This window comes from Symphodus melops (assembly GCF_947650265.1).
Source record: "Symphodus melops genome assembly, chromosome: 2".
NCBI classification, from domain to species: Eukaryota; Metazoa; Chordata; class Actinopteri; order Labriformes; family Labridae; genus Symphodus; species Symphodus melops.
Window position 1 is genome coordinate 30,872,260 of NC_136692.1, and position 25,136 is coordinate 30,897,395.

General features: G+C 42.8%; 1 protein-coding gene across 1 annotated transcript; it reads right to left on the minus strand.

Annotated features, from left to right (window-relative positions):
• Nucleotides 1-15,131: 15,131 nt before the first annotated feature.
• Nucleotides 15,132-16,127, minus strand: LOC306820082 (trace amine-associated receptor 13c-like; the record flags this gene model as incomplete). Its single annotated transcript, XM_079337738.1, has 1 exon — nucleotides 15,132-16,127. One exon carries the CDS (start codon nucleotides 16,125-16,127, stop codon nucleotides 15,132-15,134), a length of 996 nt encoding a protein of 331 aa, XP_079193864.1.
• Nucleotides 16,128-25,136: the final 9,009 nt, after the last annotated feature.

The window sequence follows — 25,136 nt, forward strand, 5'->3', positions numbered from 1 at the left end:
AAATGGAGAAACCACCTGATTTTTCCCGATAAAGAGCACTCACTATATCCGCATCTCCTCCGTCCACACAAGCATTAGAGGCATTACGTTTGGAATGTGTGCATGTGTGTGTGTGCACACGCATGTGTCTACAGCAGGCCCTTTGCATTACCGCCGTTTGACCCAATGCGTAAAAGCGCATGGTGCTTTCAAGTGGCACTGTTTACATATCATCCGTTTCATGTGCATTTTTTATGCAAACATTCAAAGCACCACATCTTTATTTTTTCTACAATATGTGAAACACGCATCTACACAGCAGCACCTACACAGCTTTGAAATAAACAAAACATAGGACCTGTCCAAACACATAAAAGTGTGTTCAGACAGGTGAGTGGAAATGTTACATGGGCAATAGGTGATGTTCTTTCTTACAGCAAAGTAAAATATGAATATTTGAATATAGGGTTGCATTATGACAAAAACATGGCAATTTAAGGATTAAAAATTAAACAAATCCATTAATATTTGATATGTATTATTAGGATTGATGATGGTTTATAAAATTACAAAAAAACAAACCAAAGAAAACAACCTATAATTTATAAAGATTTTAAAGCTTGAGTTTTTATTTACTCTTTTAAGGGCAAAGGTTACATAGCGTGAGTATTTGACACTGAACAAAAAATAATAATGCATATAAATAAATGTTGCTGCTAAGCTTTCACATATACCAGGCTGCAATAATCAAGCCATAATTAATCAGGTTTGCATGAAGTAAATTGAAAATAAATCATTTATTGTATATTTAGGCCATAAAATAGGGTTGCATCATGACAAAAACATGGAAATGTAAGGGTTTAAAAATAAACAAATTCATTAATATTTGATATGTATGATTAGGACTGATGCTGATTTATAACATCAAAAAAACAGCAACTATAATTTATAAAGATTTTATAGCTTGAGTTTTTATTTACTCTTTAACGGGTGAAGGTTACATAACGTAAGTATGGGTTCATCTAAGGAGCCTGCGAGTTCCTTCTTGGCACCATATATTTAAAAACAAAGAAAAAAACAATTTGAAATAATATTGTGGTTAACCACAGCATAAGTAAATGTGGTATTACTTTATTGTATTTTTAAAATAACTAGAAACACAAGTCCTCACTTGGTTAGTGCAGACTGATAGACCCCTTTAAGTCAGGTACGTGAGTATGTGTGTGTTGCATGTGATGGTTCAGGTTCCTTTAAACGTACGTTTGTTTTGGATTTCATATATGTTAATCTATTTCTTTATTTTCTAATGATAGTTTTCCTTTTCTTTATTATAATCCTGTAAAGCATGTTCAGGGCTCCAGACTAACTTTTCTCAACACCGTCCCAGAACCGTCCTGAAAAACTATTTCAACCGTCCCGAACTAAATTTGAACTGTCCCAAAATCAAAATGTTGCTAATCGTCTCTAATTATTAGTATACATTTAATTATGTGATGAACCCTTGCATTTTATAATATAGTATATGAAAAATTTATATCAGGTATATTGATTATTGACGTGCATGTTTGGTGTATTGGTTATTTAAATGAAATATAGTTTGGAGCTGTAAAGCTTATTTTGTCCTGTGGATTATAGACAGGTGGGAAGTTTTAGCATTCACTAAAGAGAAAAAGATAAAACAGGTTACAGATTGAAAACACAAAATCTGTCAGTACAAACTGCATGTTGGCTCATGGAAATAATGAAATGCACCACATTACAGATGAAAACATGAAAAATTATATTTAGTATTTAAATGTTTTTGAGATTACTCACTTTGCTGTTATTGCTGTTCAAGTTACAGAAACCATGACCCGGGTTGTTGTAGCTGCCCTGAGGTCAGGCCTTTAATAAGAGTACAGAGAGAGACTTTAGATGTGTTAGCGTCAGCACACAGCACAGTTTACACTCGTTAAGGTTCATCACAGATTAAACCTGCTCACATGTTGTCACAAACATACTGAGTGTCGCTGATCATCTTCACATATTTTAGTGCCAGGCATGAAAACATGATCAAATGTTTCCAGACGAACAGACGTTGATCACTGCAGGCTGATCAGCTCCGTGTGGAGTTCATGTTTTTTAACTGAGTGAACTCAGTTTAATGACTTTCAGTATGAGCGTGGCAGTCTTTATGAACAAACTGCAATTATTGTGATTATTTAGGGTTTCTTGAACGCCTTATGCAGACAAACACAAACAGGTGTTTGCCTTCTTCCAAATGTGGTCAAAGAAAACAAAGATTATCAGAGATTTTAACTTGTACTCATCTTCGGCCTTCCTTCTCTTAGTTTCCCACTTTACATTTCAATCAATCAATCTTTATTTGTATAGCGTCAATTCATAACAGGCGTTATCTCGAGACACTTTACAAAAGCAGGTAAAGGACCTTACTGTTTGTCTGTTAACATTAACGAAAGAGCAGGTAGCAAGACCATGCTCATCGTTATGTTTACAAAAAGCAGGTAAAGGACCTTTACCTGCATTTATAACGTCTTAAAGGGTCAATCAGAGAGCTGTGTAGAGAGTGAGATGATGACGCTCTCTTCCTCTGTGATCATGAAGGAAACATGCTGTGTTGAAGCTTCTCTTACAACAATGCAGCAGCCAGTATGTCCTCCTTCTAACTTTAGATTCTGCTCCTGAATGCTCTGGATTGTTTGGACCAGAGAAGGTAGGCCAGGGTTGGGCTATTTATTATTACAAGGGAGCACACGAGAAACCCAAATAAGAAAATACTACTACAGAAGTAATAAACAATACAAGTGCCATTTTTTTTATTTGTTACCTTTCTTATCTTCACAAGCAGAGAAAAATTAAACAAGTCCATACCACAAACAATAACTTTGAATGTTTGTCATTTCATTTGTTCACTTCATTAGAATAATCTAGTCTATCTTGGGCTTCAACAAGGGCATTGACATCTGGCTGAAATGCTTCAGCTTTGTTTTCTGTAAAGGAGTACTGTGCAGCCCATGACTTGTTAAAAACATGGCATTCATTATCAGCCTTTCTTCTTTTGGCATGAGCTGACAACTTGCGGGTAAACTGGCGAGCATCACTTGTTGCTATTCACCTTCACTCACGTGGGCATTTTGCACATCCATACGACAGTAAAACAAATATACCGTGTTTCAAAATAAATTTTTGGACGCCATTCGGGTTGTCAGATATGAGAGCAGTTATCAGGTCAAAACAACAGGTGTTGCAGCGATGGAAGTGGGCAGTGGTTCAACTGCTTCAGATAGAAGTGATTGTACCCGAGCTAAAAAGCCTCTGCATGTTTCTAAAAAGCTCCAGCAGCAGAAATCAATCAATCTACCCGGGTTCACTTCTTCATGATTCATTTAAAGTAGAACACCAATACAAGTGAAAGTTAAAGTTTTCGATGACTTTCTATTAAAAAATAATCCCGCAAACTACGATTGTCAAAATATCTCAAACTTTGTTTATATTTGAAATCGAGAATATCTCGGTTTTGAATTTTGCTGCTACGGTGGCCCTGTAGTTCAACTGTGCAAATATTTTAAGATTGCGAAAACATTTCACTACATGCAACCGTATTTCATTAAACACAAAAACATGAAAAAACAAAACTGTAAATGTAAACCAGGTTTTTTTCTGCATTTACACATTTACAGATGTTCATTAAACATATCGAACATTTCCGAAGTTCCTTAAATGCACCACCAGCACGGAGTGGAAAAAAAACGTTGCAGCATTGGAGGACAGAAGTTTCTATATGATTTCTTCCGACTTTTCAGTTTAAATTAATGTGTAAAAAGGAAGCTGTTAGACCTAGAGATAAATAAAATTAGCTCATGACGTGTGTCTGAGAGTTAAAAAATATTTTAGTGGAGCTGACGGTGTCGTCAGTGTGAGAGAAGTTAGTCTGCAAAAACTCTTTCCTGTTTCTCTCCTTTGATGTGGATATCCTGGTGAGTTGTCTGATTAGCTGATTAGCATGCAAAACTTGTTGGTATAATGTGTCATTTGTATTTTATTTTAAAGTAATTTTGAAAGAACTAAAACCAGTCAGGATATTGGGTGTAAAGAAGGAAGTTAAAATGAACGGTAGTCGGCTGAAATAGTGAGCTACTAAGCAATGCACGTGTGGTAATGTTATTATTGCCTCGTGGCCTCGTGTCCATGCGCTAAGCTAGGTTTTTTGTGGCTTTTCTGTAGTGCACAATATTCCAACATTTTCTGTGTTAAAAGTTGAACATAGCTGGAGGAAAATGTGAATGGAAATAATTGAATGATTTATATATTTGTTACTTCTGAAATATTTGGGTGTAAATGAATAAAGTCATTTAAGTACATAGATGATTTTTAAAATGTTAAAAAAAAATAATTCAGCCAGTTTGAGTTGATTTTTGCTATTTATTTGTGAAGTAACTGCTCTGTACACTTGTGTGCAGGCTTGTTTTATTTGGGGGACGATTCAACCATGGACCAGGTTGTCGTGGCTGTTCGAGGGTGCTGTCGTCTCATCTGGATGCTGAACCGTGGATAATGCGGCGTTCTAAAGGGCGGTAGGATGCAGCCTCACTAAAAGGATTTATTTTATTTGCACTTTAATTTTTTCTGAAATCTGTCCTTTTTTTTTTTTTTTTGTTTAGACCGTAAAGTCTGAAACCGTTAAAGGGAAGTGATTCAATTTGTTTATTTTATTTTCAAGGGTGTTTTACGGGTTGATCAAGCTGTAGTTTTTGTTTAAAGGTACACATTTAAGATGTGTGAACAGGAAAAAGAACTGAAACAGCAAATTCTCAAATATATTTATCTTTTCCTCATCATGGATGTGTCACGATCCGGGGTAGGAAACAGGGAGGAGGACCCAATTGCAGAAAATAAATTTTAACAAAAAGGTAAAAACAAAAACTTACTGAGAAAGAACTAAATCCAAAACGAAGAACATCCAAATCCAAAATTCAGGGCACTTGCACAGGAAACAACCGACAGCAAAAGACAATGACACGACAGGAAACTCAGGCAAACACAGAGACTAAATAGACAAGGGGTAATCAGACACAGGTGATACTAACGAGACAGGTGAGGAACATCAGGGTAATCACAAAGGCGGGAAACACAAGGAACAAAGAACACAAGACCAGAACACTGAGGACATCGGACGTTCAGGCATACAAGCCATAGTCCGTTCAGGTGGACGGCCTGGAGGTCGAACAAACACGGGGGAAAGCTCTGGGGGACGGCCAGGAGGCCGAACAGGAGAGAGTTCAGGTGGGTAGCCCGGAGGCCGAGCAGGAACGGGAGAGAGTTCAGGTGGCCAGCCCGGAAGCCGAGCAGGAACGGGAGAGAGTTCAGGTGGGCGGCCCGGAGACCGAGCAGAAACAAGAGAGAGCTCTGGGGGGCGGCCGGGAGGCCGAGCAAGCACGGGAGAGAGTTCAGGGGGACGGCCAGGAGGCCGAACAGACTCAGGGTTGAGTTCTGGGGGTTGGCCAGGTGGCTGAGCAGGCACGGGAGAGAGCTCTGGGGGACGACCAGGCACTGACTGGGCCGCCGAGGAAACGATGTTGGACATTGGCCGGACTGCCGAGGGAAGCTCAGGCGTCGGCCGGACCGCAGAGGAGACGTCGTCGGGCATTCGCCCGAATGCCGAGGGATCCTCAACTTGACGCCGACGGCGCTCAGCAGGCACGGGGACAGGAAGCCGACAACACTCTGCTGGAACAGGGACAGGTAGCAGACAGCGCTCTGCCGGAGCTGGTGGCCGACGGCGCTCTGCCGGCACGGGGACAGGAGGCAGACGGCGCTCTGCCGGAACGGGGACTGGAAGCAGACGGCGCTCTGCCGGAACGGGGACTGGAAGCAGACGGCGCTCCGCCGGAACGGGGACTGGAAGCAGACGGCGCTCCGCCGGAACGGGGACAGGAAGCAGACGGCGCTCCGCCGGAACGGGGACAGGAAGCAGACGGCGCTCTGCCGGAACGGGGACAGGAAGCAGAGGCTTAGCATCGGGCTGAGGCTCTGGGGAGCACAAGGGCAGAGTTACTTGGGGGCTGGGCAACCGGGAGCCACGGCGACCACCTCTCCTTTTGGGGCCACCACGAGTGCCAGTAAAAATGGCCAGGCGGGTGCCATCAAATGGAGACTGCTCCGAGTCACCATGAGGCCGAAGCCAGGACTGAATTTTAGGCTCTACTTTGGGCCGAGGCTCGGATTGAGGCCTTGTGGAGCACAAAGGTAGAGTCACTGCTGGGCTAGGCAAACGGGAGCCATGGCGGCCTCTCCTCCTTGGGCCTCCTCGGTTCCCAGTAAAAATGGCCAGGCGGGTGCCAGTCCATGGAGACTGCTCAGAAGAAGCAGTGCTCCGGGCCAAACAAAAAATATTTTGAAAGTAAAGTATTTTAGACACACCGTCCATAGAATCAAAATCTTCTGCTGGGTCCATTGTGGGTCGTGTCATTCTGTCACGATCCGGGGTAGGAAACAGGGAGGAGGACCCAATTGCAGAAAATAATAATTTATTTTAACAAAAAGGTAAAAACAAAAACTTACTGAGAAAAATCTAAATCCAAAACGAAGAACATCCAAATCCAAAATTCAGGGCACTTGCACAGGAAACAACCGACAGCAAAAGACAATGACACGACAGGAAACTCAGGCAAACACAGAGACTAAATAGACAAGGGGTAATCAGACACAGGTGATACTAACGAGACAGGTGAGGAACATCAGGGTAATCACAAAGGCGGGAAACACAAGGAACAAAGAACACAAGACCAGAACACTGAGGACAAGTACAAAGTAAAACCAGACACTGACACCACCACCAAAACCAGATCTACAAAATAAAACAGGAAACACTAAAGACTAGACTTAAAACACAAGACAGGAAATAAACTAACAGGCAACATAGGAGAACACAAGGATACAGGAAAACACACTAAGGACTAAAGTAAAACACACTAGGAACATGCATACACAGAACATGATGGAAATAATGAAAACTAAAACAGGATTAAATGCAGAACAAAACTAAACCATGACAGGATGGGACAAGGCCCCCATAGGAGTGAAGCTTTTATTTATAGAGCTCCCCCTGCTGACTGGCTACAGTATAGGTCATAAACCCAGCCTCCTCAATGATAGCAGACGGGATGTGGGTCAAAACTGTAAATACTCGTTGCATGTTGACAGCCGCGGATCTTGCGTAGCTCTCTTAGTAAAAGTTACGTCGTGAAGTGAAGCCGAGACGCCACAGAGCTTCTCAGTTCAGTTTTTTCGTCTTTTTTGAGCTGGTAAAAGCTGTTTTTTCCCCAGTAAATTAATCTCACGGACCTGTGGACTCTAAGTGATCTTTGAAGTTTTTTCGGTAAGTAATAAAGTTTGATTTATGTCATTAGTTAAAGTGTTATCTAGCGAGCTAACATATTAGCAATTTAAGCTAGGTTACTTTTCAGGCATGATTTATCATTTTATTTTATTTTTTAACATGAGCAAACCTAATAACTGACATGCTATGTTTCTTGATATTGTTATATATCGTCTTTGTGAGTGGAATTGTATTTAAAACTGATAAATTGTAATTAAAATCAGCTCATAGATGCCGTTCATTGGCTGCACAGTTATGTTTCATAAAAGTAAGGTTTTAAAAAAAAGCGTCTTGGACAAAAACAAAGCTAAATACTATAAATCTGTCCTGTATAATTACTAATGTGTACATGATTACAGTCTGTGTGAAGAGTGTGTTATACAGAGATTAACATGTCACCATGCAGTCTGATATGTATAATAAGGTAGAATATTTCTCTAGATATCAGGATAAAACTAAAGTAAACTCTGATCTAATATAACTTCTGTCGGATTTAAGAGAATAACAGAAACGTGAACACAAACCTAAACAATCAGCGGTGGTGTGATATAATATTAACCGAGCATCATGCTGCTTAAACCTGCCAAATATTCAGCTTTGGCTTCCCCACACACATTACCAATTCAATAGTCACAAGTTGATCATTTTGTTCATTTAATGACGCTCATTGAGAAATTGTGTGATAACTTGACAAAACCTGACACAAAATATAAAAACAGGCTGCTGTTATGGTGGTTAGGAGGAGACAGACAGGCTCAATCAAAGAAGGCATAAAGATCACGTTTCTCCCAAAATCATATTTAATGTTTTTCTTATTTTGCTTCTATAATCATTAATGAAGATTTTATGTCTTATCATCGGTTTCCATCTTTTCACCAACATTTTATTATACATTAAACTAAGATTTATCTTTTTCTCGTGTTGTCTCTCTCTCTCTCCCAGCTCGTCCCAAAGCCCGCTGCTGTTGGATTGGAGGACCTGACCAATGCTTCTCTTAGCAGGGCGTTTGGTCTGATCATTCACAGCACTGGACAGCGGTCTGATGTGAAACAGTGGGCCGAGTGTCGCGCCTGAGCCACAGAGGACGCAGCTCGCACCTCCTGAGCAATGTTTGACAATTCATTCAAAAGATGAACTGAAAAAAAGAGAGGCTGTTTAATACAGAGGCTTTTCTTATAAGCAACATTTTCTTTTAGTTATATTTAGATTAATCTGCTATAACTTTAAAATACTGTACACTCATTTGCCTCTTTCAAACCTGTATAACCCACAAAAACCTTAAATACTACCTCCATCTAACTGAACAACCAAGTGAAAGAAAGTAACTTAAAATACCACACTATGTTTTTAAGCAAAATCTGTATTTGTTAAGGTAAGTTACAAGACTATTGTGACATTTCATGTGATTGAATAAAACGTAAATGTAATTGCCCTCTCAGTCGTGTCTGTATCATGCCACTCTACTCTCTTTATTTGCATGCTCTTTAACACTAACCTGCGTTAAATGTACTTTTAAAGCTATTTGTTTCCCAGCTGTGACTTCTATCATTGCCCTAGATATATTATCTAGTTATATTTTTTTGCAGCTTTAAACAGGAGAGAAAAGGTTCAAATCAATGAACCAGTGGTTCAGCAATAAAAGTGAGGAGGTTCCTGGTTTGAATCCCTGTCTGACAGGAGTCTCTTTGTGAGGAATTGCATGCTCTCCTCCTTCAACAGTCCAAAGGTGTTCACAGAGAGTAGAAAAAGTTAAGGGAGACCATCAGGTGAGATGGCAGGGGTACAGCATGAAAGATGTATGAAACATTCAGTATTGTTTTATAATTAACCTCATACATCTCAATGGGATACATAATGTGTTAGGCAAAACACTGATCACTACACTGACTTCTGGCATCTGTATCAGCCATCTTTCTTCTTCCTAAAATGAGGATAATAAAAAACAATTACAATAAGATGCACAACATCTCAGACAAGGAAAAGAACCAGAGAAAAGGTCCATACAGACAGAAACCTTAATGAAACAGATTAGTTTACCAACTCCACAGTAATGCACAGAAACACATTTACTCTCACACATTATTTACATAAATGTTCATGTAAATATACATAGAACTGAAGTAACTAGTGAGTGCAGATATGTTATATGATAGAAAGTAGTTTTAAAAGATGCACATAGTCCTAAAGTCATATTTTCACCAGCATGTTAGATCTGTACACAACTTATGTTGCTAACTTAGCTTAAAAATAGTTTAGTTGGTTTTTTGCCAAAAATGAAGGGTTTAATAACCCACAGAGTTACAGAAAACATGTTTAAATTCAATAATTAATTTAAAAACCGTGATTTTCTTAATTTTGAAATTAATGACGTTTAGATATTTGATTTGAAATAAATGGTGGTTTTGTTTTAACCTCTATGGTCGGTAGGTGAATTTCCCTCCGTAGAGATTCTTATGTTCTTGGCGTAGCTGGGCTGTGTAAGTCATCACGGCAGTATGCTAAATGGGCGGGGCGTGTTGCCAGGGCTCCTCCCGCCGAACTCTACTGCGCAGACTCTGGCGCCAAATGACGTAAGAATTTCAAGATGAAAGCCCCCATGAGGGCCGTAAAAAAGCTTCACGAACGTTGAGCGGAAACGGCTACAGTCCACACCCACTGTTCCTCATACATTGGTGTTGTGTGTGTTTGTGTGGACTGGAGGTCTTACTGCTATTTTAGACAGTCCCTCCAGGATTCCATGGACCTTTTTGGGGATTGTTGTGGCCTAAAGTGCCTGATTTCGCGGCAGCTTTTCCAAAAAATTGCAATGAATGTCGCAATGTTTTTTGCTGTTTTTTACAATTAAATTGCGGCAGGATGCGAAAATTGTGAAATAGTTGCGATTCTTTTTCATGTCATTTACTTTCTTGCACACACTTTGATGTGAATGATAGTACGAATTTCTGTGAATATGTTTGGTTACACTTTGTAGAGGTGACTTTACTGTTAGCAGACTACGTTCTATTCTGAGATGCTATGACCATATTTGAAGAGAAGAATGTCATTAGAGGTGTTCCAAAAGTACAATGTATGGCCTCAGTTGACAGTAGAATGAGGAATTGTTCTTCAAATAGAGGTTTGACATTGAAAGAGTAAAGGTGACGTGATTCTCCAGACCATGTATAGAAATATCCAAAGTGGGAAGGAATTTATGACTGTTGAACGGTATATAATGGCTCCACACTGAACATTAAATTGTCTATCTTTCAGCCTGCACAGAGTCTCAGTGTTGTCTGTTAGATAAGAACCACGGCCGTGATATGCTGCGTTAATATTATCCAGTCTGTTGATAGATTCAGTTTTAGGGACATTTATATTATTCAACCCATCAGTGAATGAGTGATATTTTAACATGAGCAGTACGATTTACTTTATGAAGCATATTCATCTACCTCACTCAGTCACTTTGGTGATGTATAGCTCGCCGTTTTCGCGGGGGACAACTCTGATTGGTGAAACTGCGGGGAAAATTATTTTGATTGTTCAAATTGGCAGAAAAGTTGCGGTGATTGGACAAAATTGCAAGGTCGCCAGAAGTGGCGGGGATTGGTTGAATTTGCGTGAATTGTTGCGATCGCAACATCGTGACTTCCTGGAGGGACTGTTTAGAGTTGCTACTGTGGAAGTCGAAAGAACGAGACGAGAGAACGAGATTCCGGAGCCGGTGAGTTTATTCTCAGACTTCCATCAAAACAATAACAACATTCACCCGGAAGTGCTACCCCTTATATCCGCTTTCCTCTGGCCTATCTGCCAATCCCATCTGGTGATGAGCACCCCTAGTGGACTGCCACACAGGCCCCCCCCCCCAAAACACCAGATTTGGCATAAAGAAACCAAACTGCAAAGCAACAGGAGGAAACAGAAACAAACCACAAAAACACATAATCAAATCCTCCTAGGAGGGTTAACTGGACGCCCATAGTGGCTAACTTGCCCACTACCCTCGGGTAAACACGACACCTCCCGTCGGGGACGACCCCGCCGGCGGCGAGCCTGGCCCGGAATAGCAGGCAATTCAGCCTGTCTGTCCAATGAAGGAACAGTGTCCGCAACTGCTGCCCGCGGCCGGCCACGACGAGGAGGAAGCGCAGGCACCGTCACGCTGTCTTGGTCCTGATGGGCAGGCTTCACGCGATCAACCGCCACTCGCTCATGTCGACCACCAAAGTCAATGATGAAGTTTTTAAGACCCGCTTTCACAACCCGAAAGGGGCCATCGTAAGGAGGCTGGAGTGGGGAGCGATGCGCGCCATGCCGGATAAACACAAATTTGGCCCCTGGAGGTCCTTTGGCATGTGGGAGCGGGGCAGACAGTGATGCACAGGTACAGGAACCACTGACTTGGTAGCCCCCTGAGCAGCGGGCCGCCAGGCCCCCAACGTCCCTTGAGCCAAGTTTGCAGGCAGGAAATCCCCCAGGACCCTCGGCGGCTGACCGTAAACTAGCTCTGTAGCCAAAGTCTAGAGGTCCTCCTTCGGGGCCGAGCGCAGGCCCAACATGACCCATGGCAGCTGGTCAACCCTAGACGCTTGTTTGAACATGTTGAGCGCCGCCGATCACGTCAGGATCACCAGTCGAAAAGGAGTCGAAAGGACGAGAGAACGAGAACGAGATTCCGGAGCCGGTGTGTTTATTCTCAGACTTCCATCAAAACAATAACAACATTCACCCGGAAGCGCTACCCCTTATATCCGCTTTCCTCTGGCCTATCTGCCAATCCCATCTGGTGATGAGCACCCCTAGTGGACCGCCACACTACTACCAATCTCCTTAAAAGACTTAGTTAACTCAAAGATTGAGTAATTTGAAACTTTTGAACCTCTCTAACCTTCTGATCTTTTGACACTGACATCTAGAATATTTGATGCAAAATATTTTGAATTGATGATATACTGGAGGTTTAACTGTACCCCCTCGTTAGAGGACTGCAAAATGTATTTCACAAACATGGCTCTGGTCATATCAAAATCTCTCCCTTGCTTTCTGTGACTCTTTTAAGACACACTCACATATAAACATTTTATATGTTATAAATAAATACACAGGTAAAAACGTGTGTTGTGCAGTGTCCTTGTGTGTCCTGAAAGGTGCTAATCAACTAAATATTAAATATTAAGTATTATCAATTTATATTGTTAACACATAAACACCCTCACTGACTCTCTCTCTCTCTCACTCACTCTCTCACACACACGCTTTCTCACAGTCATGGTGCTAGCAGTGGTATTATGGTAAGAAATGAAGAATGTGTGCTTGCACATATGCCGTGCTATACACCAAACAATTTCTTCCAAAGAGGAAGAATCTTCTGGAAGAAATACATTCAAATGAACAATCACACTTCTTTCTTTACTAAAATATCAAATTGATTAATTTATACATTTATAAATATCTATCCATCCATCCATCGATTTTCCACCGTTTATCCGGGGCCTGGTCACGGGGGCAGCCCAGACTTCCCTCGCCCAGAGACTTCCTCCAGCTCATCCGGTAGGACCCGGAGACATCCCCAGGCCAGCCCAGAGACATAGTCTCTTCAGCGTGTCCTAGGCCTACCCTGATGCCTCCTCCCATAGGGACATGTCTGGAACACCTCCCGAGGGAGTCATCCAGGGGGCATCTAGAACAGATGCCCAATTCACCTCAGCTGACTCCTCTTGATGTGGAGGAGTAGCGGCTCTACTCCGAGTTCCTAACTGGTGACCGAGCTCCTCACCCTATCTCTAGGGGTTTGCCCAACTACCCTAAGGAGGAAGCCTATTTCAGTCGCTGGTATCCGAATCTCGTTCTTTCGGTCGTGACCCAAAGCTCATGACCATTTTGTGAGGGTGGGAACAAAGCTCGACCAGTAAATCGAGAGCCTCGCCCTTTGGCTTAGCTCCTTCTTCACAACAACGGACCGATGCAACTGCATGACTGCAGTCTCACTAAATCTAGCCTCTAGACCTCCCGCAAAAGCTCAGGTTCCTTCCCCCCAGTGAGGTTTCGCTGAGGTGAAATTTTATTAAAAGTAATGCAGTTGTATTTGTTTTTGCTTTTATGTCAATAACATTTTTTAACTCAGGTAAATAAATCATAAACATTTTGTTTGCATAAAAACTTCATGCCACCTCTGCGTAAGTCAGGGCCTGGGCTGGACCACCAGTCTAAAAGGTCTGGATTCGGCCCTGCTTGTTGAACTGACAGGCTTCTAATCATATGTCACTTTGTACATAAACAAGTGAATGACAGGGAGTCAATTTTTATCAGATAGAAGTCAGAAAACTTCTTAAGGATTACACTCTTTCCTCACCACGCCAATCCAGAGTGACTGACACGCTTCTGCTGAGAAAATCACATCCGATTTAATTTTTAATATGGCTGGGTGATTCAACCAGGTCGTAAATATATATGGGAACAAGATTTCAGGCCATTTAGTTGTCTGGCCTTTAGAACATATCTGACAACAATTCCATCCGAATCACTTCAGTTTATTTCTCAATCTTTCCTTGTCAATGTACAGTAATAAGTAATATGGGAAAAATAAATATTATTTTATTTGAATTAACTTCACTGTTTTAAACAATATGTAGGTGTCCCCTCTGAGATTTATAGACATCTCTTAAGCCTGCAAGTTCCCTATTAGCAACATATTTAAAGTAAAACAAAAACCCAATTTGAAGTAATATTGTGGTTAAACACAGCATAAGTAAATGTGGTATTAATTTCTTGTATTTTTAAAATGACTAGAAAGACTTTGTTAGTGTAGACTGATAGACCCCACTCAGTCAGGTGTGTGTGTTGCATGTGATGTTTCAGGGTCCTTTATACGTACGTTTGTTTTGGATTTTATATGTTTTTATCTATATCTTTATTTTCTAATGATAGTTTTTATTGTATTATAATCATGTAAAGCATGCTGTGTTTAAATTTATAACGTGTTATGAAAATAATTTATTTCAGAAACTTTTTGTGGCATTAGGTGGGTGTGCCGACTGATCGGCCTTTTCTGAAGGCTGCAGCCAACAATCATTACATTTCATGGTATTCTTGATCCTTGTGTTGTTTAATCTTTATGAAAGTTTTATATTGATGATACAATTCGCGTTTCAAGTTCAAGTTTCAGGTTACAAAAGAATCAGCTTCATTTATCGTGTCTTTAACTGGAACATTGAGTTTTCTGTAATGTGAGAGAAGAAACAGGGAACATTATCACATTCAGAACGGGGAAAACAACATTTATATTCACATTATTGCTTAACAAATTACTTTCAATTAGTCAATCAAAAAATTTCCTTTGAACAAAATTTTGCACCTCTTGACTTCACTCTGAATTGCTAATCTTTAAATCATCACACTGCTTAGAGAGAGAAGAGGGAAGAGGGAATAAAGAAAGGCACAAATGCACAGTGTGATATCAAACATATTGACAACAATCCAGAAATCACACATCCAAACATAAAGGACAGCTGCAGAGAGGAGCAAAAAAAGTCACTGAAACAAAGAGACACTCTGCAGGGCTCCAATCTTCCTGAAACATATTTCACCTGGGTGACGTTCTGAGCAGAACCTGCTTTTCTGACACCGTGGTGGAAACATTTCTGGAGCTCTGCAGTGTGCAAGCCGTCTTTCTCTTTGTTTTAGTGACATCAAACATGTGACATAAAACATTCTGCATGTGCACTGATCACTTTGCATAGCTGACAGATGTTTGAGTTTTGTTCAGACTGAACAGGTTATATACATCATATCTTTAAAGTATATTAACCAGAGACGAGGACTGCTCCAGGATCTTTAGTGAGACGATGAACCTGATCGCTTTTCTAAACCACGGATAGAACAAAGCGTATATGAGAGGGTTCAAACAAGAGTTACAGAAGAGTGGCCAAGATACAATGGCCAATGTCGATGCACTGTTTGATATATCTTGTCCTGCAAGAGAAGGTAGGTAATATGGACAGAAAGTGATCAAAAACACCAGTATGACTATGCCCAGAGTCCTGGCTGCCTTTCTCTCTGATTTCTTTGCAGTGATTCGACCCTTGCCCACTGCAGCATCTGTAATATGAGTCTGCATGGTACGAGCCTGAGACACTGCTACGATAAACACTCTCATGTACAGAACAATGATGACCATACAGGGGCCAATAAAGGTGAACACGAGGTCCACTGTTCCTGACACATAGTTAATCATCACCACACACTCCCCAAAGCAAGAGTTATATCTGTCAGCCTGCTTCAGATGTTCCTTTAAGATCAGCCCGTTAAAAAAGATTGAGCAGGCCCAGCACAGACACACACACAGCCCCACTCGGCTGCGAGTGATTTGGTTAGAATACTGCAGAGGATAACAAATAGCTACATAGCGATCGATTGATATGAGCACCATGTTCCCCACAGAGGCTGAGATAAGAGTGAAGCTTATAATGTAAGAAAAAGCACACATGAAATCTCCCAGCAGCCAGCAAGTTTCTATGGACCACACTGTTTCGACCGGCATCACCAGCAGCCCGACGAGGAGGTCTGAGATGGCCAGGGAGAGCAGGAGCAGGTTGGTGGGGGTGTGAAGCTGTCTGAAGTGAGAGATGGAGATGATGACAAGCAGGTTAAGAACAACAGTGAGAACAGTGATAGAGGAAAGCAAAGCATACAGGAGGACAGCCTCAGTGCGAGGGCGCATAATACCCCTGCAAGACAAGTTGAGGAGCTGAGGGTAGCAGAGCTCGGCTCCCTGCTGGTCGTCCATCATCCAGCACTGAGGGGAGGTGGTGACCAGAACCTGCTGAGCTCAGTCAGCTCTCTGAGTGCCAGAATGATCACAGCTCACTTATCTCTGATGGCAACTCCCTCGTCCTCCTCTTCATCTGGTCAGCTCTCGGCCAATGGTCAGCTGTAGTCAGTGTCGTCCATTGTTCTGATATCTCCTCCTCTTCCTCACCTCCCCCTTGATTATTCCCCCCTCCCTCCTACAGTCTAATTCCACTGGTACATGATGCAACATAAAAGTTTCATGCAACTAACGGAAAACGTTTCTCTGAACTACAAAGCTTAAAGTGAACTGTAAAAGGGCCGCACATTTGACAAACTTTAAACCAAAGCATCAACTCAACAATGTTGACATTTTACAAAAACATAGGAAACCTCCCCAATGGGGAGCAATCACTCAATGTCCTGTTAAATGTTGCATACATTATTGCTGTAAAATAATTATAGATGCGGGGGCGCCGATAGCTCAGCGGCAGCGACAGCGCGCGTACCATGTTGTGAGGCTTTGCTCCTCGCGCGGGCGGCCCGGGTTCGCGTCCGGCCTGTGGCCACTTTCCCGCATGTCTCTCCCCACTCTCTCCCCCTTTCCGACTCTATCCTCTGTCCTCTCAATAAAGGCAAAAAGGCCAAAAATAAATCTTTAAAATAATTATAGATGCTGGTTGAGAGATGCCCTTAAGAAATGTTAGCCTCGGGCCCAAACAGACCCGAGATATACCCCTGACTCTTTTGTGTTCCCTCCTTTCCGCACACCAAGCTGCAGACATTCAGGGGCTCAACCTTCATTATGGTGGGCCTCACCGTCTAGAACGCTCTCCCAGTAGTGATCTGTAATGTTATATCCTCAGAAATATTCAAATTACACTGCTTAAAGAAATAAAGGTAACACTTAAACAACACAACGTAATTCCAAGTCAATCACACTTCTGTTAAATCAAACTATCCAGGAAGCAACACTGATTTACAATTTTACATGTTGTTGTGCAAATGGAATAGACAACAGGTGGAAATTATAGGCAATTAGCAAGATACCCCCAATTAAGGAGTGGTTCTGCAGGTGGTGACCCCAGACCACTTCTCAGTTCTGATGCTTTCTGGTTGATATTTAAGTCACTTTTAAATTCTAGCGGTGCTTTCACTCTAGTGGTAGCATGAGACGGAGTCTACAACTAGCGCATGTGGCTCAGGTAGTGCAGCTCATCCAGGATGGCACATCAATGTGAGCTTGTGGCAGGAAGGTTTTCTGTGTCTGTCAGTGTCGTGTCCAGAGCATGGAGGTGCAACCAAGACACAGGCCAGTACATCAGGAGATGTGGAGGAGGCCGTAGGAGGGCAACAACCCAGCAGCAGGTACGTTACCTCTGCTTTTGTGCAAGGAGGAACAGGAGGAGCACTGCCAGAGCCCTGTATGATGACCTCCAGCAGGCCACACGTGTCTGCTCAAACGGTCAGAAACATACTCCATAAGGTATGAGGGCCCGACACCCACAGGCAAGATGTTTGGCATTTGCCAGAGAACACCAAGATTGGTAAATTCATCACTGGCGCCCTGTGCTCTTCACAGATGAAAGCAGGTTCACACTAAGCACATGTGACAGACGTGACAGTCCGGAGACACGGTGGAGAACGTTCTGCTGCCTGCAACATCCTTCAGAATGACCGGTTTGGCGGTGGGTCAGTAATGGTATGGGGTGGCATTTCTCTGGGAGCCGCACAGCCCTCCATGTGCTCGCAAGAGGTAGCCTGACTGCCATTAGGTACCCAGATGACATCGTCAGACCCCTTGTGAGACCATCTGCTGGTGCAGTTGGACCTGGGTTCCTCCTAATCCAAGACAATGCTAGAACTCATGTGGCTGGAGTGTGTCGGCAGTTCCTGCAAGATGAAGGCATTGATGCTATGGACTGGCCCGCCTGTTCCCCAGACCTGAAACCAATTCAGCACATCTGGGACATCATGTCTTACTCCATCCACCAACACCACATTGCTCCACAGACTGTCCAGGAGTTGGCGGATGCCTTAATTCAGGTCTGGGAGGAGATCCCTCAGGAGACCACCTCCACCTCATCAGGAGCATGCTCAGGAATTGTAGGGAAGTCATACATACTACTGAGCCTCATTTTGACTTGTTTTAAGGACATTACATCAAAGTTGGATATGCCTGTAGTGTGTTTTTCCATTTTTATTTTGAGTGTTAGATAGATAGATAGATAGATAGATACCTCCATCGCTTAGCCGCTAGCCTAGCCTTTAGCTTTGCGCCAGCTCTACAGCCTCTGTACCGCCGCCTCAGCTCCGGTTCAGATCGGGTGAACGATGCCGGCTTGTCCCGCTGTCCGGAGTGAGAGCAACTTCTCCCTTGAATAAGCAAGTTTCCGCTGCTATTTCCACGAAAACACGAAAAAGTATCCATAGGATACATAAAGTTATACACAGAAAGTGTACTATAAAAATTATAAAAGTAGAAGTTGGCACAGAGCAAAAACATACGAATAACATATCAAGACGAGTACGACAGGGACAGAGCTACTGAATGTGTGGCCACTCGTGTCGTGTGGACATTGAAGATATCATGGGTTCCTTTGCAGAATTGACCAGTCCTTGCATGTTTGAATTCATAAGTCTCAAGGCCCTAACACATCAAGCAGACGGTGAAGAACTGGTGGCGATGAAGGTCGCCTGTGGCATTGCCACGCGTTGCCTTTTATCTTGGCCAAAAAGTTGCACTTGAACACTGCGCAAAGACTACAGCTGAAGGCCACCATGTATGTTCTGCATTATGCGTGAGACAACCATTTTCACACCGCTGTCTGTCACCACGCGTTACACATTGAGACAATATCTGATAAAAAGTTGAAAATGGCGCTGACGTTATCAGGCCTTAGTCTTTTAGTCTTGATCTTTATGTGCCTGCTCGGTCACTTGGTTACAGGGGACTGGCCCCTTAGCTGTCCCTAAGGTTCACAAAAAGATTGTTGGTGAGCGGGCCTTTTCATTCAGCGCTCCCACTCTCTGGAACAGTCTCCCTGCGGATGTCAGACTTTCTTGTTCCCTTGATGTATTCAAGGCGAAGCTGAAGACCCATCTTTTCACAGTTGTCTATGGCTGATGTTTTTAATGATGTGTTGTGTCTGTTGTTTTTAAGCTGTGTATAGCACTTTGACTAAGAGCGCTCTATAAATAAAAAATATTATTATTATTGTTAGTGGAACAAGAAGAGCGACCTCAGCCAATCAGAGTGTTGATATCACACTGCATTTGTGCCTTTCTTTATTTCCTCTTCTCTCTTCTCTCTCTAAGCAGAGTGATGATTTAAAGATGATGGACTCATCGTGAAGTCAAGAGGTGCAACATTTTGTTCAAACTTCTGTCACATTACAGAAAACTCAATGTTCCAGTTAAAGACAGACAATAAATAAAGCTGATTCTTTCTTATCTGAAACTTGATCTTTCGGTTTTTTTGGTGTTTTGTATCATAAATATCAAACTGTTATAAGGTTTTACAACATAAGGATCAACAGTGTCATGAAGTGTAAAAATGATTGTTGGCTGCAGCCGTCAGAAAAGGCAGATCAGTCAACAAACCCACCTAAAGCCACAAAAAGTTTCTGAAATAAATCATTTTCATATCACGTCATACAGATTTAAAGACAACATGCTTTACATGAATATAATAAAGACAATAAAAACTATCTTTAGAAAATGAAATAGATTAAAGCATATGAAATCCAAAACAAATTTATGTTTTAAGGAACCTGAACCATCACAGAAACACACGCACACACACACACCTGACTTAAAGGGGTCTATCAGTCTGCACTAATAAAGAGAGGGCTTCTAGTCATTTTAAAAATACAATAAAATAAAACCACATTTACCTATGCTGTGTTTAACCACAATATCACTTCAAAGTGGGTTTTTCTTTGTTTTTAAATAAGTTACCAAGAGGGAACTTGCAGGATTAAGAGATGTCTATAAATCTCAGATGGGACTCCTACATATTGTTTTAAATGGTGAATTAAAATAAAATTAAATAAAATAATATTTATCATCCACACACACAGAGGTGGATGAGAGGAACTTAAAGTCTCTGCAGACCTTGTGCAATGTGGATCGGGTGGCAGTCAATGGCGGGGACCTCAGCGACCCGATCCCCAGACACAGCTTCTACATCAGAATGTCATTTCACTGGGGAAGAAGGAGCCTGAGCTTGTGCGGCTTGTGGGAGGTGAGCCCCACTAGATGTAGTGGGGCTCACCTCCACGCACAGCTTGGGCTCTGGAACCCAGCTTCTTGAGAGGGGCTGGAATCTTCACTTCTCTGGAGTTTCCCGTGGTGAGAGGACAATACAAAGCAGAACAGAGGCTGGTGTGGGCTGGCTTATAACCCCACCCCTAAGCCGCCTTGTGTTGGAATTCACTCTGGTGAACAAGAGAGTTGCCTACATAAGCCTTCGGGCAGGGGACAGGTCTCAGACTGTTGTCTCGGCCTACGGACCGAAAAGCAGTGCGGAGTACCCGGCTTTCTTGGAGTCCCTGGTAGGGGCGCTGGATGGTGCTCCAACTCCATTGTTCTAGTGGAGAACTTAAATTAATTAATTCTATTTTAGCAGGGTGCTATGGTAAATCTCTAAAGACCCTTCAACTCGTCCAAAACGCTGCAGCTCGTGTTCTGACTAAAACTAGGAAAAGGGACCACATGACTCCTGTATTGGCTTCTCTCCATTGGCTCCCTATAAAATCTACTGTAGAATAGAATTTAAAATCCTTCTGCTCACCTACAAAGCTCTAAACGGTCAGGCACCATCCTATCTTAAAGAGTTAATTGTACCGTACTATCCGAGAAGAACATTACGTTCCCAGAATGCAGGCCTGCTCGTGGTGCCTATAGTCTCTAAAAGTACTATGGGAGGTAGAGCCTTTAGTTATCAGGCACCACTCCTTTGGAATCGTCTACCAGTCGGGGTCCGGGAGGCAGACACATTAGGTACTTTTAAGAATAGACTTAAAACTTTTCTTTTTGATAAATCTTATAGTTAGGGCTGGCTTAGGACCAGCTCATAGTTATGCTGCTATAGGCCTAGACTACCGGGGGAACGGGCACCAGGATCTCTTATCTCTCTCCCTCTTTCTCTCCCAGCTTTCATATCTTATTACTGCTTGTCACTATCTTTATATTCTAACCTCTCCTTTTTCTGGGAGCTCCTGAGCTCTCTTAGGTTCCTTGGGACTGTTGGTGAGGATGAATGTACAAGATCCCGGATACAAGCCGCTGAAATACGCTTCCTCCGCAGGGTGGCTGTGTGTACCCTTAGAGATAGGGTGAGGAACTTAGTTGACGCTGCCAAAGATGATTGCAGCTAAAATGTGCACAACAGAGTCTTCACTGTTTAACACAATCTGACCTTTTTGAAAAAATTGCTGAAGGAACGAAATGACCAAATGTTCCCAACCAGCATTAGAGTGGACCATATGGTAAATAATATTAACAGTGCTACAGTGGTCGTTGTTGTACATAAAAATAAACAGTTGAAGTGTGGACAGTATTGGAAATAAAATAAACAGTGTATGGTGCGGACTGCAGGTGTGAGGGAAGAAAGGCACACAGAAGAGTGTGGGAGGGTAAACAAGAGTTCAATGACATCAAACTGTGTTAAAGTGTGGCCCTTTTACAGTTTACTTTAAGCTTTATAGGGACAAGGACAGGGACGAAAATGGGCCGGATGTTGTCCAAGGTTGTAGTTTGCCCAGGTCTGAGGTAGGAGGTTTGAAGGCACCTCCACAAGGCCGTTTTAGATGCCCCTCAATTTGCCAGATATGAGAGCAGTTATCAGGTGAACAGGTGTTGCAGCGATGGAAGTGGGCAGTGGAACTGGTTCAGATAGAAGTGATTGTACCCGAGCTAAAAAGCCTCTGCATGTTTCTAATAAGCTCCACCAGCAGAAACCTGCTCAAACTTGGATCAATGTTGGAGATGCTTTTGAAACATGGAGAGAGGTTAGAATGCAGAAAGGTTTACAGACCGATGCAGAGCTGGCTAAACACTGAAGCTTCAGTGTCCACCACAAGGCAATCTACTCGGGTTCACTTCTTCATGACTTCATTTGAAGTAGAGCGCCAATACAAGTGAAAGTTAAAGTTCTGGAGGACTTGCCCAGTAGACCCTCACTTCTTGTTTGGGCCTGCTGAGACTGACTGGCTTCCCCCCCAACCAGCATATCCATCTCACCACCAGGTGGTGATCAGTTGACAGTTCACCCCCTCTCTTCACCCAAGTGTCCGAGACACAGGTCAGATGACACGACCACAAAGTCTTTGATCGACCTCCAGCCTGGGGTGCCCTGGTTCCACGTGCACTCATGGACATCCCTGTGCTGGAACATGGTGTTCGTTATGGACAAACTATGACTGGCACAGAAGTCCGAAAAAAGACCACCAATCGGGTTCAGATTGGGGAGACCGTTCAACCCAATCACCCCCCTTCCAACTCTCACTGCAGTTGCCCACGTGATCGTTGAAGTCTCCCGGTAGAACAATGGAGCTTGTCCAGCACCCCTCCCAGGGACTCCAAGAAGGCCGGGTACGCCGCACTGCATTTCGGTCTATAGGCTCGAGACATCAGCCTCATCCCCTTTTTACTGTGTGTTGATCTACCGTCCTCCTGGCCCTGCCGCTGTCTTCTTAAAGGATTTTAGTGACTTCTTGTCCTCTATTATAAAGCTGGACTCTGTTTTAATCCTTGGGGATTTTAACCTTCATGTTGATGACAGCTCATCTTCCCCTGCAATGGAACTTCTAACATTGACTGAAACTTTTAATTTTGAACAGCATGTTTCTGAGCCCACTCACCAAAAAGGCCATATTTTAGACTTAGTTTTTACGCTTGGCCTAGACATTTTAAACCTGTCTGTAAATGATGTTCATTTGAGTGATCATAGTCTTGTTCTGTTTGATCTGCACTTTTGTCCTGAGCCCAAGCCTTCAACAGTCAGGTCTCAGAGGCGTGTTATCACTGCTAATACTGCAGATAGTTTCTCTCATTTATTTGATCCTGTCTTGGTCATGAACTGTCTCGATGTGGATGATCTCACTCACTGTTTTAACAATCACTGTGTAGAAATTCTGAACCAGGTGGCTCCTGTTAAAACAAACTCCTCTACCAGGGAAAAAGCTCGCCCGTGGACTAATGAAGACATCCTAAATCTAAAGAGACTATGTCGAAAGACTGAACGCCTGTGGAAATCCACTAACCTTGAGGTGCACAGGCTCTACCTCAAGGACCTTGTGTCTTCATACAATGTGATGGTCGAAAATGCCAGATCCGAGTATATCCACCAACTGGTAGCACTAAATAAGAAAAACCCCAAAGTGTTATTTGAAACGATAAACTCACTTGTATGTCCTGCTGCCCCAGTTACCCCTGTGTTTTGTGAAGCTGACAGCAATGCCTTTTTGAGATTCTTCACAAACAAGATAAAGATAATCAAGGACAACATCCCGCCCCCTCTTCGTGTTACCCCTGCTGTTTCTGAGCCTGTCTCCAGCTTGTGGTCCTTGTTTAGGACTGTGACGGTTGCTGATATTTCAGCAGTGGTGTCTAAGATGAAGCCCTCCTCTTGCTCATCTGACGTCCTTCCCTGTAGGCTTTTTAAAAAAGTGTTTGGGGAAATCGGCCCGTGTGTGACCAAAATGGTTAACCTGTCTTTGTCCACTGGTGTGTTTCCTACTGCATTCAAACATGCCATAGTGGAGCCATTACTAAAAAAAGCAGGCCTAGACCAAACAGATCTTAATAGCTTTAGGCCTATTTCTAAGCTCCCTTTCATGTCAAAGATCCTTGAGAAGGTGGTCTGTAATCAGTTGACCCTTTTCCTGGATCAAAGCAGCATCCATGAACCGCTTCAGTCCGGTTTCCGTAAGCAACACTCCACGGAAACGGCCTTACTGAAAGTGTCCAGCGACATTATGATGGCTGCTGACTCTGGAAAGTTCACGGTCCTGGTTCTCTTGGACCTGTCCGCAGCTTTCGACACTGTAGACCATCAGATACTGCTGAGAAGACTGAGGGATCAAGTTGGACTGTCGGGTTCAGTTCTAAAATGGTTCTCTTCTTATCTAACTGGACGAAGCTTCAATGTAACAGCCAACCAAATAAGGTCGGAGTCTGCGGACCTGCTGTGTGGTGTGCCTCAAGGTTCCGTCTTGGGTCCTGTCTTGTTTTTGCTGTATTTGATCCCTCTAGGAGAGATCATACGAAGGTTCGATGATGTTTCTTTCCACCTATTTGCTGACGATATCCAGCTGTACTGCTCTTTTAAGCCGTCCGAGATCCAGAAGCTGAGCTCCCTACGTCTTTGTCTGATGGAAATCAAACAATGGCTCAGCGAAAATTCTCTGCAGCTCAATGCTGAGAAAACAGAAACATTGATTCTCGCCCCTGATGACTCAATTCCAGGGATTAAGCAGTTCTTGGGGGACCTAGGCCAGTCCGTGAAGCCTAGTCTTAGAAACCTGGGAGTTATTTTCGACAAAGACATGTCTTTAGTCCAGCACTGTAAACAGCTGTCAAGGAACTGCTTCTTTCAACTGAGGAAGATCTCCAAACTTAGAAACATGGTTTCGCAGAATGATTTGGAGCTCATTATCCACGCCTTTGTGTCTTCACGTTTAGACTATTGCAATAGTTTGTTTTCTTGTCTTAACAAGAAAGAGCTCTCTAGACTGCAATTAATTCAAAATTCTGCAGCAAGAATTCTGACCCGCACAAATAGGAGGTCCCACATATCCCCTGTTCTGAAAGACCTTCACTGGCTGCCAGTGTCTTTTAGGTTCAGGTTTAAAATCCTGGTTCTGGCCTTCAGAGCCCTACATGGTCAGGCTCCCTCTTACCTTAGTGAGCTGATCCAGCTTTACGCTCCTGTGCGAGCGCTGAGGTCTATGGATCAGAACCTGATGAAGGTCCCTCGAGCTCATTATCACACTAGAGGTGACCG